Below are 20,540 nucleotides of genomic sequence, written 5' to 3'. Positions count from 1 at the left end.
AGGAATCTATTGCATTACATTGTAAATCAAGTCCTGTTTATTTTTTATTGTGTGAAGGTAACTGAAGGGACGACTGGTGTTTGGTGGTAGGACATTTGAGCCTCAGGGTAAGGATGGGTGGTGGACTACAACGGTTATTATGGCTCTTTAAGATCCAGTAGCCTCTCTTTGCTCCGCTTTACTGTTCTCTGCTCTGCCCAGCCTGGAGGGAGTCATCACAGCTTAATTGCATTTGCACAAAAGTAATGGCCTTTTTGGAGGAGGGAAATGCTAGTGGGAGGGTGAGGGTGGTGGTGGTGGTGGGGGGTGGGGGGTGGGGCATGTGTGCTGGGAAACCGATCTTTTTCACTTGTGTAACCGTGTGGTGAAATAGCACTGACATACAGACACGGAGACAAAAAGTCAATTATAAAACAAGCCCGATTAAATTACACTCGAGGAAATTAGTTGATAATCTTTGATCTGACTTATAATGAGTGAGGTAGTGAAAGCTAAAAGAACAAAACGCCTAAAAGACGGCTTCCGACAACGATTCCCGAGCTGTGATGTAGAGAGGAGAAAGATCATGGGAGCTTCAGACACTCGTCATACCTTGTAGGCGATGCTGTTAAGGACCTTCATGGCCAGATCAGACACTTCGGGGAAAGGGTCTGCAGCGAGATGTAGCAGCACTCTCCAGATCTGAGTGTAAACACTGTTGAAGGACACACCTGGAAAACAAGCACAAAGAGAGATGAGCAGGTTCAGTTTTAAATGAAATCTAGTTGTAGAAAATAAACATGAATCATATCCGGCACATATACACTTCAATGTGGTGTAACTCTCATCTGAGTTCATTATGGCAGCCCAGCTGAGTGGTAATACGCAATCATCTCATTAGCCTCATGCTATCCACCCTGCTCATTTTCCTCTGGATGTGTTGAGGTATATATACACATATACACACACACACACACACACACACACACACACACTATAAGCAGCTGGCTCTTCTCATCCACTAGAGCCTCGCTGCTGTCATCAGTCGCAGTTATCACCAATACAAATGGACAAAATCCCTCCTGCTGTCAGGTGGTTTTGTTCATCTGTCACTCCTCTCATCTCCAGCGTCGTCTTCGTAGAGAAAGGTGGCAATTTTTACGCAATTTCGCTCCTTCAGGTTGTTTATCGTTCTTTGAACTTGACTTTTGTCCTCTTAGCTGCAAGCTTTGTCTGCTAATTTACCATCTGACTCCATCTCTCCTCTTTTTTTTTGTTGTTGGAAGAGTTGCTTCTTAAAGTGATTGTTTAACGCATCTCTCTTTGTGTCTGTCACCTTTGCAGTTCAAATAAGCCTCCTTCCCCGCTGCTGTGCCTTTTCTTCTATTTTTCTTTGTGTCTCTACGTTTGTCAGCTTCAATCACTTGTCTTTCTTTTCTTGGGTAGTGTCAACCACAGGGAGAATGAGTGGTAACAGCTTCTAAACTGTGGCTGTTTCTTACTTGACCCCCGCTTTCTGTCCCACCCCCTACTGTATATACCCTCTCTGTAAAACGTGACCTCTGAAGATGATTCATTCATTTCATCTCCCAATCTATCTGCTTACTTCCCAACTTTTCCATGAGGCAAACAGGCTCAACTCCTCAGGGTGCTGTGGAGAGGTAAGAATGATTGAAGCTTGGACCCTCTACTGCTCAGACTGATCTCCAGAGAGCCCCAGGAGGTGTTCAATAGTCCCACACTTCAAAGATGTGAGACCAAGAAAGGAGAGGAGGAGGAGGAAGAAGGGCTACAGCTGGGAGGAGATGGGGGGGATGCGATATGGAACAAGGAGGAAGGTGGAAAAACGTGAGAAGGAGGGAGGCCAGAGGGAGGAAAGAAAAAGGGAATAAGGAAAAGCCTTGAAAAGCTCTGAAATATGGACAAAAACTGGTCAAACAGAAGAAAAGTGAGGAGAAAGAAGACAGATGGAAATGAATGTGAGAGACAACAGGAAAAAGGGTGAAAAGATAGCGAGGGACATAGTGACTGAGAGAGAGAGAGAGAGGGAGAGTGAGGGAGTTAAAGAGGTGATTAGGCTGTAGCCTGAGGGGCAGGATATGAATAGCAATGGCTAGCCTGCACGCTAGCTGCTGCAGTAAACAGCCAGTTGATAAATGTGAAATATGGTTTCTCACCCATTTAACCGCCACACCACATTACGGGTGCACACAAATTACCGCCACGTAGTTCACACGAGGGAACGCGGCGGCGGTGGTGGATATTATTCACTGGCTGCACGCTGCAGCGGCCGCCCTGTCCTGATGTGACACTCTTGTGCAGAGAGAGAGAGAGCACTGAGTGAAATGGATGTACTGTAGTAAAGATGTTAACCATTGGCTAAATGAACCACTGCATCATGGTTTTATGGCCTCCTCAATTCTGGCAGATGACATAAAATACTTTTTAACACTGCATAGCGATTTTTGGAGCTTTAAATGGTGGAGGCATAAAAAATGCATCAGAACATTTGAAAGCAGAGGAGAAATTCCTCTGTGAAGCATATTTTAAAAGATATTTTACAGGAGAGCTGTGAGCACTGTAAGCAGCGCCCCAATCACATCTATGGTGCTTTTTTTGAAATAAGAGTCTAAAATACACCGACGCAGGTAGACGTGGATTTAAAACCTTTGATGTGACAAAATGGAAATGTCAGCGCAGATACAGGAAATGTCTGAGTAAGGCTGGGTGCAACCTCAACACACTTTTATGTGGCATTTATATCAAGACACAGCCAGTCCACCACTTGGGTTGACAGTAAAATATCTTAATACTGATAATATGTTAACATGTTTAACTAATACTGGATGGATTCAATTTTACACAGAAATTCATGTTCCTCAGAGGATGAATTATAATGATTTCGTTTAATTTTTCCTCTGGGCCTCCTGGTTTACATTTTTGGTTTTAATTAAAATGTATGAATTATCGTTGGTCAGACTGGAGCTGCTTCATTTGATTAGTTTAAATGTGTTATGTTATTCCAATATTGAGTTTCAATGTCTTTTCTTTTAAGCAATGCTAGCAGATGGCCAATGTTGATCCAACACTTTAGTCCAGATGCAAACATCTTAACTTTGAAAATATATAATACATTTGCTTGTTCCCAAGAGAGTCCCCTAATATATTTTAGCAGTATATAGAAGTTAGTGGGATCTAGCAGAACAGACTGGGCACAAATGGAATATAATATTCATAAGTATGTTTTAATTAGTCTATAATAAGAATCATTGTGTTTTCGTTACCTTAGAATGAGCCCTTTATATCTACATAGGGATTTTACTTTTACATAATAAATACATAAATTACAAACAAACTTTGAACCTCAACTTTCATCCTTCCTCACAGAGAAAGCAGCCTGGCTGCAGCCTCTAACTAATTCATTCCCGCAAATTACAGAAAGACAGCAAAGAGAAAAAAAAGAAAGAATTTTTAAAAAGTAAATCAATAAATCACAACTTTAACTCCCACACAGTTTTGTTTTGCTGCTTTTTTTCTTGCAGGTCGGCGTCCACCGGCTACAGCATTTAGCATTCATGGTTTCAATTTGTTTTAAACTGCTACGCTACAGTGCACAGGCCCCTTTACATGTCAACATTTTATCTGGTTTTGGTTTGCAGTGTTAAAAAATAGATGTAATGAAACTTAGAATGTATGCTGCCGTGAGCCAAACAAAAAGAAAAGGATTGTTACGGTAATACATTTTCAGGCAAGATGAAAAACAAGCTCCCAGAGGTCTTTTCACAACTACTTGAAACCAAACAAAGGACAGAAGCAAATGAGTAAACAACTAAAATATCAGAAATGACAAGTGAAGTCTCACCTGAGTTAGATAAATAAATGTAGTAATGTGGAAAGGTAAATGTCAAAAGAACATGGGATTGGATTGTGCTTTCTCATGAATCTTCTTTATGCTCCTGTACAGTATTTTACTCTCAGCATCTATTCACCTGCTCTGCCCTGCTTGTTTATACATGCGGCGCACAGCGAGGTGGGAGTTACAAACAAGCGCTGGGAGGCTTAGTGGGCGAGGGGCCAATATGTTTTTTAACCTGTTTACGTGGGGACCTCACGCCAGCATAAGTGCCCACAAGCAGCTTGGAACAGTTTAAGCCAACATCAAATGCTCAATTTGTCAGATGAAAAGGTAATGAGAGCGAGACCTGTGCCAGACCTTTTGATTGCTGTTGTTGTTGGATTTTTTCTCTAAGCTTTGGTGTCTCATGATACCTGTGTCCTAAAAAATCCTACTCGAACATCTAGAAAACAAGTCTGACTACAGGCTCATCCACACCAACAACTAAGACTATACATTTATAGTTTTGAAAATCGTTGTGGGAGTCAGAACAATTTTTAAAACTATAAATTTATAGTCTCAGGAGTCCACATCACAAGTATAACAACAACTACATTGGAGAACAACATCATTTAGATCACTTTCAGAGCAATTTGATGACAGCCCATCAAAATCCTTCCTATAAACCATACAGCATGACAAAATCTGCATCCAGTCTGACATTTACAGTAAAACTTCAATACCTGCAAATATCATCTTAATTCTTGACTTTATTTATTTATTTAAAAAGCGGCTATGCTCCTCTCTCACAATTGGAGCAGAATGACACTCAGAGCTGATTTCTTTGGATAGGTTTGTCTGTCTTTATTATACAAAGATGCTGGAACTGAAAGAAGCTGTCCTCTATTATAATGTTAAAAAAAAGACAAAGTTAGTGAATCTTTTAGGCTTCAGATCTGTTCTCATTTGCACATCATGCATCAACATGTGCTGCTGTGGGGCGGGGTCAGTTTGGTCTATAAATACTGAAACATCACAGCGACTAGTGTCACAAACCTGTCGAGCCCCCACTTGTCACAAAGCAGCTCAATGTGTGTGACAAAGAGGGGAGAGACAAGCCAGGTTGAAAATGGAAATGTTTAATTGTAACCTGAACAACGTAACTATTTACAAAAGGCCTGACGTGTGGAGACTAGCTGCATCAGTGGTGCATGAAGGGTATGGATGAGTTAGACCTGTGTGTGCTGCTGTTGAATGCAAAAGAAAACACAAACCCAGAACCTGAAGTGATGTGGAATCAAGGAGAAGTCCACGCTGGTATTTGTAACCTTGATAGAGGCGGTCAGCACATTGCCCTAACAACCCTTCTCTGACTGCCAGCTCCTGCAGGAAGCGACCGACTGCACCCATGGTGAGTGGGTAGGGAGGGGTCGTAACACTAGTGTCCCAAAATACTTGTGATCAACACACTGAATCAGCACCCGCCTGTGAACCCTCCTGCTTTTCTTTGTATTTCTCTGTACAACATACAGCAGTGACAGCTCATCTATATCTATTTTTACTTGCTGCAGACACAGCTGGAGCATGCAGCACATGCTTGACACTGCTTTTTAGAGGATGTTACAGTTCATAAGTGTGGATGTTCACATTGTCTGAATTCATGATAAATTCTCTATTAGAGGACAGCTTGATGTGTCTTCCCAGAGAGAGAAAAAGACACAATATAGGATCATCTTCTGTCACTGCTGTGTCTGTGTGAGTAAAATGAACATGAGGTGCATATGATAGTGTATCCCCATCCACATTTATACAGTAGACTGTGTTAAAAGTTAAGATATAAGGCTGAGTTGAGCGTCACTGATAAAGGCACGCCTAAAATAAGGTGACATTCATTTAGCAGCAAATCAAAGAAAACAGGCTGAAAAGGAAATTACATTACGCTACCTGAACCTCCTTTCATGCCAAGTCAAATTTACCGTTCTCCAGAGCTCAATTTACTTTTTCCATTTTCTGCTGTTGCGTGCAAAAAAGGAAAAAACGCACGCTGAAATGTGACGAGGGTGGCGGGGAGATTATAAAAGGTTGAAATGCAACAATACCACAAAAAAAAGAAGAAGAAAGGAGTGGGAGAAGAAAAGGGATTCCCCTGTTTCACTTTCTCTTTTCCTCCGTGGAGGTGCGAGTGAGTTAATGGTTTTCCTGCTCGCACACAAAGTGGCTGTCAGGACACATGGTGGAGCCTGCCAATCACCTCAGAGCAAGAGGGGGAGTGAGCTGGTTCCAGTTTAGTGTGTACCAGGAAAAGCACTCAAGTGGCCTCAGGTGGCTCCTGGGGTCTATCCTGTCACCTCTTCTGCTCTGCTGTCCTTTACACATCTGCAAAGCTTTTTTACACTTGTACTATTTTTAGACTGGGAGCTTTCCACCTCTGTCCCTTGCACTCAGTTTTTAAGGGGTTTCACCTGCTCCAAGGGTGGTCTAAGGTCTTTTTTTTCTCACGTTTTGTCCCTTTGGGAGTGTTTCATGAGATATCTGCTTCTGTGCAGCTACATCACTCATGCTGCTGCCACTCTTTAGATGCAAAATTAACAACATGATGATCCACACTGTCTCAAAAACAGCACAGCTTCTAAATTATTGCAGCAGGTGTGACGATAAAATTGATTATAGCAAATGATTGTCCCTGCATTAATCAGTTTTTTGTCCATAGACACAAGGCACTGACATTAACATTGATTTGACGTTGGTTTTTGGCCACCTGATGACTAAATCTAATACTTACTCTCCTTTTTTTGTTCTGGTTTGGTCTCCACCAACCTCTGATAAAATATTATCTTTTTAGCAGCTAAATGCTCCTTCATCTTTGCCAGGGAGTCGCTAACCTCATTTACTGTTTGGTGGTGGGCCAGGAAGTGTATAGCATATTATTTCTGCTTGAGTTAAACAGTAAATAAGTAAGTAAGTAAAGCAGTAGGAACCAAATCAACACGCTAAAAGAGGCAATTAAATAGTAGGTTGCATGTTGAATTTTAACCTGGATTTGTTTTGTACTTTACTACTCCACAGTGAGATTCACGCATGTACAGTAACTCATATTAAGTACTTGGAGCAGTGGGAAGTCATTCTCTCTGAATTTTCCCTGAAGTAAAATTCTCACAAAAATGTACCACCAGGAAAATCTAGTTCCTCCATCATTTTCCTACACATTAATATAGTAATACGATCTCCAACCTGCAACCTGCTCTTTAAGCTCTGTGAAGATGTGCTCAGTCTCTGTGAGTTTGTCATTATGAGCTACTTACTTTTCATATGTTACATGCTGTCATTTGACCCTATTGTTCATGTAAGGGCAGCTAGATCATATTCATGCATTTGATTAACTTGCATGGTTTAAAGCAGCCATAATGTTGAGGGAATAAAAGAAGACAGAGTTACAAATAAAAGAATGGTCAAAATAGAAGCAGCAGAATCCTGACTATTGCAGGCTAGGGTGGGTCAAACCTTCAGCATCTCATTATTATGTCTTTATTATAGTCTCTCTCTGCCTGGTAAATGACCACAGAGGACATTATAGCCTATGTAGCCTCATGATTAGTAGACTGAACTTAATGTAAAATTGGTGGACTGCTCCTTTAAATTGAATGAATGAATCGGCCAGTCTGACACTCAGAACAGGTCTGATTGAGCTGCAGCACCACAGACGGGTAATTACCTATGAGGGAGTTGAGGGACGAATATGAAGACACTCGTCTCATTTTGTCGATGGTTTCGAAGGACAGGATGTACTCGTCGTTGTCGGGGCTCCCCAGGGTGCTGCTGGCACTGCTGCTGGTGCTCAAGTTACCAGGAGAGAAGGCTGCCGGTCCACCTGGATGAAGAGAAATCACACACACAAAAGACACAAAAGCTTTAAACTCAATCAGCGAAAAACATTGTGAGCACCGTAAATGTAAAACGAGCTGAAGTGGAAAAAGAAGAGGCTCTTATTTTGTTTAGAAAGCACTTAAGCTGCTGTAAAAGTGCTCTACAAATAAAGTTATTATTGTTGTAAAAAGAGACAAAGACGAAGCAAATGGTCAAATCAGCAGCCAATAAGGAGGTGAGATGTGCAGACAGTGTAAAGCAGGCTGCAACATCGACACAGGAAGTTGCCCCCCATAACTTCATTTGGGGCTGTCGGGCTCAGTCTTCTCCTCCTCTAACTCTTTTTATCACCAAACATTACTCTGACTCACACACAAACCCTTGGCGCCATGTATCCTCTGAACTGACTGCGGGCCTGAAATGTGGAAATGGAGATTGGAGGAGAATGGGAATCTGCTTGGCTCTGCGCTTATTGATGATAAACACCGCCGTGTATTTGGAAGGAGCGCAGCGAGTGTGAATTAGAAATGGTGTCTGCAGTAGGTTATGTGCTTAACCAAGTGCCAGAGACTTAGCTGCGCTCAGGGCTTATGAATGACTCAGTCTGGTGGTGGTGGTGGTTAGGGTTAGATGGAGGGCGGGCGGAGAGATAGTCGACTGAATCAACAGAACGGTGACACAAGCAGAGGGTCAAGAGCTCAGCGGGGAGGGCAGGTCAAGAGCTCCAAAAGATGTTAGTGTGACATGATTACATGATTGTTGTGGTTGATATTAGGATTATATGTCATGATTATATATCTAATGGAAAAAAAGAAGAGTTTTATAGCAGTTGAACTTCCTTCTCTTTCCTATTGCAACAAAACCTGGATATTATATTATTTCCTCATAACAAATCTGACCTTTTTCTACAAAATCTGAAAAGCTTGTTATACAGAGAATGCAATTACACTTGTACAAAAGTCAAAGTGATCTTTCTTCCTTTCTCCTCTGGTAGATAATATAGTATATTTTGTGTTTAAACCGTTGCTAGGGCTCATTTTTCCAAGGAATATTTGGAATAAATAACAGAAGTGCTATGAAAATAAAGCAAAAACACAACTTTTTGGTGCTCCTCATTTTACAGTATATGGGTCAGTGACACGGAAGGGTTGGCAAGATGAGCAATTCAAAAATATGTTAAGGAAATTGTTTTAAAAGCAGCATCAGGTCATTTAAATGTACATTTTGTATTTTTGTTGGTTTTATGTCATTTTAAATGAATGAATTTATCATTTTAAAGCATGTTTAATTATTTGGTACAAAGTTTTTATGGTTACTCCACTTAGACAATTTTGCCATAATCCTCTAATATATTCTCTCAAAAAGCAAATTTTATGCTGAGAGCACAAAAAAAGAATGTGTGCATCATTGACCCATAAAAACACAATAAGAGAAACTGCCATGCACACTAATAATAGACTGGACTGAGAAAACTGGAACACACTCTTGCACTTCACTATATAATATCACTCATGGACTGTTGAACAATAAATGGACTGTCTTTAAAACTGCTGCGTATGGCAGCAACCTGCCACTCAACTCACTCCCCTACCTTTTATTTTCTTCTTTTTTTAGTTCCTCTCTGATTCTGACCTAAATTGTGTAGAATTGCAGGTGGGTATGTGTATTTTTGACATACTGTTCTACAATTATGCCTTATTTTGCACTGTCTGTATGCACTGTATGTCACTTTGTTGGAAAATCCAAATAAAAAAACTCTTACTCTTTACTTTTTAAATTGCACTTTTTGTACAGCACTGCCTTGATGACACTGCTAATTGCATTAAATGTTGCTCTGCTCTGCATGAATACACCAAACTGAATTGAACTGAATTCAAATCACAGAGAAGTGTGACGAAAATAAAGCTAAATCATGACTTACAGTATATTTTTTGAAATGTTTTCAACGATGTACTAAGTTCTTAGAGCAATTTACAATGTAGTGGAAAGTCAAGAGGCTGAGATATGTAGCATAAGAAGCTTGCAAGGCACATTAACAGTGGCTTATACAAGCAACTTCTTTCCCTAAAGTTACAATTTTATTGCTATGATTAGTCTTTGGGGGTGAAGGAACATTGCACCCAGTGCAGTTGTGTGTCTCCATAATGTGTTTTTAATAGTTTCCAGACAATAATGGAGACCTACAGCACAGAGGAATAAGATACACAAACAGAACATGTAAGTATAAGGATGAAAACATTGGCAAGACTCCCTCCAAACATGTTTGAAGTTTTTTGGAAACTGTTATACTGCATAATATGTTCATACTTTTATATTAAATACAATACAGTATGATTTATATTATACATCTTCAACTGGGTGACTTAGGTGTCGTGAGGCTTCTATGTGTCCTGTTCATGTTGCGCTGTGTTCATACTCTCCCTGTTTAAACTACTGTATGTGAGCTTGTCTCACAGTTCAGCACCATGGACAGCACCCGGCCCTCTGTGCTGATCCTGCCCCTGCAGGCTAAAGCGAGGTCTGCACATCTGATGAAATGATTTGGGTTGAAATGAGACAAAAGAGCTCAGCGGTATGTTTGCTGTCCCTGTTTCCTCCCTCTGTTTTATATGAAAATGTTCAAATAATCTGGCAGCACTGGTGTCCGTGTTGAACCTGTATCATGTTGGTGTCTGAATATTATCTTGACAGTTAAGACTGTGAGGTAGGAAGGTAGGAAGGTGAAGTTCATTGATGGAGAAAGACTTTACTATGATGAAGATTAGGGCTGCAGTTTGAGGACAAACTACAAAAACTGTTGCTAATATTAACGAGAAGCTTTATGTAGAAACTAGTTATTAGTTGCATTATAAAGAAAGCAATCTGAAGCACCATGACAGAGAAACTGAAGAGCAGAGTGAGATGCACCATGCTTTAACCAGAGCCAGGACACTATAAACCCTACACTCAAACTGCCAAACTCACTCGTTAGAAAATTCTCAAGAGACCAATGGGAAGACTTTTACAGTCAGTGTGAGGCTGCAATAGATAAGACATCAATTTAAGTAAAGCTGACGTGTTGAACTACTTAAAATCTCTTTTGACGCGTCGTGCTGCATCATCCCTTTAATACATATTGTACATTGCCATGAAAGACACCGCATAGTGAAGTACTGGTAGATTGGGATTCTGTAATAAATGTTCTGTATGTTTTTAGAATGTATCCATAACACTTTGAGTTAAATATGTATTATTTCACTCCAGGTGATTTTTAATAACTTGTAGTAGTGTCTTGTTTGTTGCACGTGTTATACAGTATTATGTTGAGTGTTTACTATGAAAGTGACAATAAACATGACTGATTGTGACTGCTGCATCCTGACAAAAGGCGCTGAGAGTTTTTCCAGAGATGTGGATTGAAATAAATATCGACCACGGCACAAACTGAAATGATTATTTCTGCTTGGCAAACTGGTCACAGCCTCTCTGCTGGTTGTGAAGCCTCTTATTAATGCTCACTGAGTCTGTCTCAGGAATAGTAATGATTGAATGGAGAAGTTAGCCTGAGGACTTGTTACACACACGCACACACACACACACACACACACACACACACACACACACAGTAGGAAGAAAACCTAATGAAATGTGTTACTGGACTCTTCTTTGATTAATTTCTTTCATTGGGCAGAGTAAATCTACTTCTTTGTCTTCATTCGATCCTCCTGCAGATTCATCTAAATTTCTGCTTTATCTTATTTATCTCTCTCTCTCTCTCCTTCTCTTTCTTTCTCTTTTGCCTTATTTTCTCAGCACTCTCTTCCACTTACCCTCTTCGTTGAGGTTGAGGTTCTGCAGGCTCTTGTTCAGGTTGCGGGCGGTGGTGGCAGTTCGGATGTTGGTGTAGGAGTTGACCGATCGCAGGCGTGGGATGGCTGGGCTGTCCCTCACTGGAGTCAGGTTACCAGGCTCTGTGGATGGAAACACAGGGGCCATAAGGGTCAGACAAAACATCTACTGCCAGATGTGGCTGCCTCTGAGTCATTAACAGTCACTTTAAATGCATCCAGTGAGAGCAGCTGGTTTGTGACTGATTGAAGCAGAGGGAGCAGCATACTTAAACAACCCTGTTTCCAGTTCAGTAAGAGCTTTAGGGACAGACAGTAGGAATAAGACCTGGAAGAGGAAACAACAATCTGAAGGATGTAGATCAGTAGGTAAGATGGAAGCAGAAAATAAGAATATGCCAATAGTTAAATTTCCATCCAACCTGAGTATACAAAGATCAATGCTAAGCAGGGACTTTAAAGTTTGTAATAAACCTCACTGCTCCATTGTAGACCGTATCTAACGTGTATAGGTACTGTGAAGATGCATACATGTAAATGCCGTAACTATAACATAAACGTGCAGCAACAAGTCTCTTTTTGGCCTCGAATGAAAAGCAAGCCTTGTAAATAATGTGATGTCACAAAGTCAAACATACTGGTTCCAGTTTGAGTTTGCTAAAGTCAAAGATGACTTCCAGTTAGCTAGTGATGAAACTTTCTTCACTCATTATTACTAGCTGCTGATTTACTGTTGGATTTACTGATGGTGTTACTTCACAAAAATGTTATTGAAAATGAGCTAAATATTAAATGAACAGAAACACAGTGTATCAGAAAACAACATAATAAAAATAAATTCAATTCAACATGCGTGCGTCCCTTTCAGTCAGTTCACTCAGTGTAACATATACATCTCTGCTCCTGCCTTAAAGCCAAATGACTTGACTCATCTCTCAGTTCTTACACTCTTCACCTCTCTAAAAGCACGTCAGTGTCGGCTCTACATTTCATTAACACTGACAGGACTTGACTCAAATTCAGCTAAACTGTTCCAATTGGTGTCAGTGTTGATCAGCTTCAGCTGGTGAGTGTGCTCCTGATAGAGAGCTGGTTTATGTGTATCACTGTTCCAAGCCAATTAAATCTATATTGGCTTGTTCAAGTTCAGTGATGTAAACAGAATGACCTGAAATCAAGCTCCAAACACTGTAAAGCTGACATAGTGGCTGAACTGTGTAATTACAACTTCTGGGTCCATCATGTGATACAAACTGGCACAAAATGTATTTTTCTTCATACACAACAACTATAAAAGGAGTAGCTGTAAAGCACTGAATGAATCTTTTGAACATCACAACCCTGGCAAAATGACTCATTCGATTCATCGATTTAGTCCAATAATATTTTCAGATTCAATTATTTCGTCCCCATTCAAGTGAGCAGAGAGCCAGCAGGAAGTGGGCCGGCTCAGCCAGCAGAATGCATCTTCTATGAGCCCAAAAAAAAAAATTAGGAAGCATGAGCGACATCCGGGTAATTTCTTTTCAGCAGGAAGCCTATTTTCTGGCTTCATGCACCACTGCCCAACTTTCATAGGAATAAATTTGAAGACTAACATCAGTGGATGAGCAGAGTGTATTTCCTGAAGGAAGCTGAGATCTTTCAATGTGTGCAGTGAGATGTTGTGTGTTTGTGGCCAGCACTCTGTTCTTCTCTGTAGTGTGCTGGGGGAGCGGCGCTGGAGCCGGCGACACCAGCAGACTTCATAAACTGATTAAGAAGGCCGGCTCTGTAATTGGCTGCAAACCAGACGCCTTTGAAGTGGTGATGGGGACGACACTGAACAAACTGTTATCCATTATAGATAATTCTGACCACCCTGTCCAACAGCTAACTGGACACACAGTGGAGCACTTTCTCTTCAGTTTTCGCTGTCACAGGGACTGATACAAGAACTCTTTACTGCCCTGAGCAATAACTCTCTACAACACCTCACTTCTGTCTAACACAGAAGACTCTCAACCAAACTCATCTCTGTTTAGCTCCTTTAATAACTTTGCTCATGGTGAATTTACATTTTTTAAACTCTTGCTCCACCTCATTTTAATTTTTTAAACGGCAACAAATCTTCACACCTCTGATCTGGTCTGTTGTATGTTTGCTATGTGTGCTACATTTTTTCCTTATAATTTTTGAATTGAACTGTCTGTCTGTCTGTCTGTCTATCTATCGTCATCTTTGTCCTGTATTTAGTTCTTCTTGTGCATTCATGCCTGAAGAGCACTAAAGTGAAGCAAACAGGAAGTCTCCCATCCACCCCTGTCCTCATGAGCAGCAGCAGCAGCAGCATCAGACAGCCTGGGGACTGTCAGTGCCTGGAGCATGTTCGCTCACATGTATGCTGTAGCAGCACTCAGTACCTGGAGAGGCAGGTCACGTTTGTGGAAAGAGTGCTGAGGAAGACCGCTTTTGCACTGTGTGACCCTTTATTGGCTATGGACAGCATGTGGATATGGATGAAGCTTAAAAAAAAGATGTGGGTTTGGTGTTTGGTACACAGATGCCAGCTTCTCTCTACCCACTGACTGCTGTGCTCAAGGTGTCAAGATCACCACAACTACATCTTCTGCATGTCAGGCTGAGCGTCTTTAGCAGGACGATGGTAACCGCGGAGGTGGCAAAGAGACAAGGACGTTTATTTCAGCGAGCCAGTATCTGTGTGTTTGTTTAGTTGCTTAACATCATTCAGGTGAAATTGGAGCTGAGGAGGAAGCAACACCATGCTCAAATGTGATTTAAAGTCCAAACACACTATTAATGCCTGAAGGCCTGCTGCTACACCACTGTGTCCACCTGAGAAGAGTCTAAGAGTTTAGTGAAGAGTAGAAACAACAACAGAAAGTTTCTAAGGTCTCCAATAAAGGGCACTGCCTACGAGTACTTGGTGCCACTGTCTGACCTGTCAATAGCCCCCACACACAGGTATTAGCTCCTCTCCAGAAGGAAGAAGGCGTCCATATTTTAGCATATCTGGACTATTTGGGGTCTGATGGCAGAGGCGGTGGTGCATTCTTTGATATGTTCAAGACTAGGGATTCTCAGTGAATCTGCAGAAAACTTTGCTAACTTTGAGGCTGGAAACCATTTTCACTTTTGCAGTGGAACACATCTGTCAGAGCACAGAACAGGCTGCGTTTCTCCACAGCCTGGTTCTTCTTCAGTTAGGATGCAGAAAGCGTTTCAGGATGATTTTACTGCTGCTGGGCATGACGGCGTTGATGATGGTGGTGGTGGTGCAGCTCAGACTGTTAATATGTGAGCGTTTGAAAGCTGGACTGAATCTCACTGGCTGTGTGTGTGTTGCATCACCTGTAGGTAACCCCTGTCATGCTGGTCAGGACAGATTATTATGATAGAGCTCTCCCATAGGTAGGGTGTCTTTTTGCAAGGTGGTATCAATTGGCTACCTTCTAAGCTCTAAAACATCTGGTTCTAACAGGACAGCATGTTCTGATAAGGACAGTAGTAGACACTCATGGTTTCCTACATACACATGAAAAGGTTGTGTGGTAGACGTACACATCTGGAACAAAAAACAAGGCGCTGGACCAGAGAACTAAATCTGTAAAGGCAGAAGAAAGTCCACACACTGAAGCTTCCAATGCAGGTAAAGTTTAACAGGATATGAAGAATGACATTCTGAGCCTCTTGCTCTTCTTCAAACAGGCTCCAAACGTCACTCTTGATATCATGTTAAACTATACCTGCATTGGAAGCTACAGTATGCAGACTTTCTTCTGCCTTCCAGCATACATACTGTATGTAAAGAAATGGTCTCATTCTTTGTTATTGTGCAGCAGTGTTCATTTTCTGCCAAGGCCATCTGAACCTGGCAGTGGACCTTCTCTTCAGGAGAGGTTATCTCAAAGCTACGGCTCAAATAGGGGATCTATTTGGCAGTACAGTAATGGAACTCTAAGGAGAAGGTCTTCTGCTGCTGTTTTCATATGAGGGATGTGTTTCTATAACTATATGTATCTGGGGATGGATGTGAAAGACACTCTTTGTGGTCCTCTATTTGAGCCAGATGAGTCTGTAGATGTGAAGTTTATTTCATATAAGCCTACACTGTTACTTGCTTTGACATCTGAGACTTCATGCTTTTTGTGGACATTACTCACTTTGGATGGTTCTGGGATAACTGGGATGTTATCAAATCATGTGCTTTTAAGGTGTGAACCGGGGTGTGAGGCACGATATGCAATACTTCACTTGTTGTACCTTGAACTTTGTAACCAGAATTGATAACATTTCAACAAATATGCTTTTCCTTAAATCCACTCAATCTGCAAATCTAAACTGTGTGTGTGTGTGTGTGTGTGTGTGTGTGTGTGTGTGTGTGTGTGTCTACCTGCAGTGTTGGCTGGCGACGGCACCGTGTAGTTCTTCTCCTCTTCTATAAACTGCAGGGCTACTGTGCAGAAGTTGCTTTCATACTGGACCACGAGGTGACTCAGTGCTACCACCAGCTCCTGAAAAAAAAAACGCACACGCACACACACACAGACCAACACTTTGTTCACTTTATGAACTTAAAATAAAGTTTGATTCATATTTTTCAATATTTAGAATGTGACAATGTCGCAATAACAATCGCATGCAAATATTTCTATTATCTCTTTCTTGCCAGCGTGATAAAAATCAAAAGGACAAGCTGGGAAAATATTAAAAAGATCAATCAATTTTTAAACACATCATGCCCTCCAGCGTTGTTTTGTCCCAGGGAACCACTTTGTATAAAAATTCAATTATGAAGCCAAAAAAAGCCCCCCTTCAAATTATGTTATTCCAAAAGATCCTTCAAAAGACCTTGAATTTATGTTTTTTTTGTCCAATTTACCCATAAATTATATTATTTTAATCTTTAGTTATTTGTATGTTTCTCTCTCGTTTTCTTTTCATTTAGATTGTCAAAAGATTTCTAGAGTTTTTTATTCTATTAAACCAACATGATATAACAACTTTCTCTGCATATATTAACTAAATTAGATCACTATTAGATACATTTACCTCCAAATGAGAGATATATATGAAGGTTTTTCAAGGTCAAACGTTTTAGAGAGGTGTTGAAACTTAATGACATAGTGCTTTGTGTGTGTGTGTGTGTGTGTGTTGCAGTGACCTTGCGGACAACGGGGCTGCCGTCGTTGATGAGCTGGGCGAGCATCATGGCAACGTTGTGGTCGATGGTGGTGGAGTGGTCCGTCCTCTCGGCTGAGTTTCCCACGAACGTTCCCAGAGCGAAGACGGCCGCGCATCTCACCTGCAGCGGCAAAGTCATAAAATGGATATTTAAAAAAAAACAAAAAAACCCACAACCCATTCAACTGACTTTCCTATTGGCTCAATAAAGATGTTGAGCTGAAGACATTTAAAAACACACAAGCTTTTATTTTGAAGGGGTTGGAAACGAACATTTGCTCACCAGACTTGCTTAAAAATGTTGTAATACACATCTTTATTTCTTTACTACCTTATTTGAACTAGCTATGAAAATGTGTTCTTGTTTAATAAAAAGACTTTGAGAAAAAAAAAGTTAGGTGCAACTGGATGGTGAAAGTTTCAAATGGTAATCATGATGTGATTTTCTCTCAGTGTATAACCATGAAATACCCTGGAGATGATCAGATGGGTGCTGTGCGCTGTAGTGAGCTGCTTTTTTTTGTCAGTAAAGCTCATTACTTTCTCCTCCTGCTTGATTAAATGTTTAATTCAAACTTATCATCAGGTGGAAGGAATTTTCTATGAAGGACCAAATTGCAGCACAAAAATGGATATTGGGTTGTATTGTTTGTCATTGTCTTTGTTTTAATCTTATGAGGCAAGCTTTAGTGATGCTACGGCTCGCAGATGTTGCTTTGATATCGTTTTCTACACTCCGATTAAAAATGATCAGCTTCAACATTTCACATGAACGTAATGTCATTTTCTCTCTAAGATCTGGAATAAAAATAAGTCAGAAAAACCACTATGGCTTGAAAGCAAAATGAAAATAGAAGGCTGTAATAGTGGAAAGCATCTTAATCTGCGTTGTTATGCACTACAATACATCTGTCTGCTTCACATAGCAGCACATACACACTATAGAGAGAATAACATCAGTTAACTCTACCACCTGCATCAACATGAGCTGATTGAAAGTTATTGTTAGTGATGGTGTTCATTTGCATTTGTTTATATTACAAAACAACTCTATACACATCTATAGGAGTTTTTGACCAGTCAGTCATTACTAGGTTTTAAGTGGATTCCTAAAGTTTTCAGTCACAGCAACCATTACAAGAATTGATTAAAGAGTACAGAAGTTACATAATCAATGAGCACTATAAACCAGCCCACTGATCCATGTGTACTCTGTTGTTTTATCAGCCATGACTGGGGGGATAGGGGGGCGGGGGATGACTTAAGATAGATATGGGCAATTACGTACACTTCCTACACCTCTGGTCCCATCACAATAACCTGAATGCTTTGTTTCACACAGAACTACCATCAGTCACTGAACCCTTAAACAGACAATGTGCACCAGGAGACTCTTTAACACCCTGTCAAGGAGCATGATTGGTTAAGGTAGTTGTTCTATTGTATGTGCCTTGAATTGGTAGAATTTAAAGAAATCATGACACTTTTAAGGCTCAAATGATTCAAATATCTTTTGAACAAGTGTTACCACAATGAACAGATTACATACATACACACACACATACATAAATAGAACTAGACAACTGTCACATCGCACAAAAGAGCATGAACTATATTAAAGACAAACACTAATCTAAATAGAAAGGTTCCTTTAAAATGGACTTAAATTCACTCAGAGTTAAAACATGTTATTGCAAACTATATGTTAAAACAGTAACATGTCCCATCAGACTTGTGCTGAAACCAAATTAAAACTCTCACTGATGTCTTTCGCTTTCTGTTTCTCTTCTACTACTCATCACTGTCTTTGCTCATCTGTACAAGGCTCTGGAGGGGAAACACACATACTACACACACACACACACACACACACACACACACACACACACACACACACACACACACACACACACACACACACACACACACACACACACACACACACACACACACACACACACACACACACACACACACACACACACTGTAGATACATTATAATGTGAGGTGTCTCAATCAAACACCTGAGAAGAAGCTGTCATTTATTTGTTAATATGTTCTCAAAGCATTTGGAGCAGTTAATTATACTCAGTCTCTGGTGAAACTTCCTGATGTAAAACAAATGAACAACCTGGAAATGTAGCTGCATGTGTTAGTGTGTGTGTGTGTGTGTGTGTGTGTGTGTGTGTGTGTGTGTGTGTGGGTACAGACAGCTGTGTCTGCAGACCCCAATTTCAACCCTACGGCCAAAGCAGCTGTCTGTCCAAGAGAGAGGGAGGAAGTTGCTGCTGGAAACAGATGTTCCCTGTGTGTGCATGTGTATGTGTATGTGTGCATGTGTATGTGTGAGTGTGTGTGTGTGTTTGTGCGCTTGCATGTGTGTGAAGTGTGTCAGTGAGGGCATAAAGTGTCTGGGTGAGCATCAGGGCAAACTCTGCCTGGCTGTCCCTCTGGTCCACACACGACCCAGTCAGATGTTGACGGTGGCTCCTGACTGTTTAAACCTGTATGGATCTGTTCCATGTGTGTGTCCCCTCTCACTAATCTCACTGTTCTTGGTCTGAAGAGGTTAGTACTGCAGGACATGCAAACAGTCTGCTTTGACCATCTTTAGGATTGGACATTTTTCATTGTTTCCAGACTGTATTTTTGGGCTGGTTTTGGACATAAGATAAGATTTTTTTAAAGTACTATCAGTATAACATTTAACTTTATCTCAGTTTTTTAAGATCTGGTAAAATATATGTTCATGTCTCATATGTGGGTCTTACTGACTGCTGAGGGGATCAGTGCTGTCGACTAATGTTACTGAGCTCAATGAACTGAGTGTAGTCAGCTTTTTAGCCCAAAATCTAGAACCTGTTTTCTGGTGAACACTGTATGCACTTTAATCTGAGCTTATTTTACATTAGAAAGAGAAACTTTATGCCCTAAGTACCCTTAAAATGTTCTAAATGCCCCAGTCTTTTAGACAGCAGGGCCAAAGGTTGCCTCCCAAATATATTTTTAAATGTTCTACATTGGTCAACATATCTCCTTCTTTCAGGACTTTATACTTTATACTTTCACAAATGAGAAAAAATATAGTATAATCAAGAGACATTTGGCATGATCAAACAAAATTATATATATTAAACAAAAATGTCATTGAGGTAGGCAGCAGTGATCTTGTTCACACCTGGCATCAACATGAGTCTTGGGTGAGGGATAAGTGACCACTAAGATGCACTGTGAGCCAAACCACATGCTGAGGTGGTCTGAGATGAATCTGCACATATTTTTTTTGTAGTGTAAACGCTAATACATCCTGATGGGTCCCTGACAAGGACGTAATATATAATGTTGGAGTAACACAACAGTTGGAATAACCTGTACAAGTGTATTAGTTTTGAAATAATTTATTAGCTCTTAGCTCTTTAGCACTAACAACAAATCTGACGTTTGTCTGACTGACATGATATCTGTGCTCGGGGCTGTTTGACCTTCTTGTGGAAGTGATGTAGGCAGCAACAAGTGGTCAGCTTGAGGCCGCTCGAGACACATAACAATTAGAGGTGTGAACATCAATGTGTCCTCAGCTGTCCACTTGTGATCAGATCATCTGAGATTCATATTAATAGCAGGTGTTAACAAGGTCACTTCAAAACTAAATCTAACTTTAAAAACTAACTTTTAACAAAACCACAAGACAGACATTGGCAAAGAAACTTCACAATGTCAAGATAAAGTTTTTTCAAACTACATTTTTTATCCTTAAATCTATTTTCAGGAGACGTTAATGATAAAAGTTATGGAAGATGTGACATTTGACTTTGGACTTGTTTCTTGTCAGATTTAAGCTGAAACAATCT

The 20,540-nt window shown here is 40.5% G+C and overlaps 1 protein-coding gene across 3 annotated transcripts in view; it reads right to left on the bottom strand.

Annotated features, from left to right (window-relative positions):
• rptor (regulatory associated protein of MTOR, complex 1) overlaps nucleotides 1–20,540 on the bottom strand; it is a 171,455-nt gene that overhangs the window by 35,743 nt on the left and 115,172 nt on the right. For all 3 annotated transcript variants that reach the window (XM_053328466.1, XM_053328473.1, XM_053328482.1), the window contains exons 18-22: nucleotides 16,670–16,810; nucleotides 15,899–16,019; nucleotides 11,488–11,628; nucleotides 7,527–7,682; nucleotides 592–710 (exon numbers count right to left, since the gene is read on the bottom strand). In XM_053328466.1, the coding sequence (XP_053184441.1) occupies nucleotides 592–710; nucleotides 7,527–7,682; nucleotides 11,488–11,628; nucleotides 15,899–16,019; nucleotides 16,670–16,810 (678 nt within the window). The remainder of the gene's footprint in view (nucleotides 1–591; nucleotides 711–7,526; nucleotides 7,683–11,487; nucleotides 11,629–15,898; nucleotides 16,020–16,669; nucleotides 16,811–20,540) is intronic.

Source organism: Scomber japonicus, chromosome 2 (genome assembly GCF_027409825.1).
Source record: "Scomber japonicus isolate fScoJap1 chromosome 2, fScoJap1.pri, whole genome shotgun sequence".
Lineage (NCBI taxonomy): Eukaryota > Metazoa > Chordata > Actinopteri > Scombriformes > Scombridae > Scomber > Scomber japonicus.
Note: the sequence above shows the minus strand (reverse complement) of the source record. Positions and strands in the feature narration are given on the sequence as shown.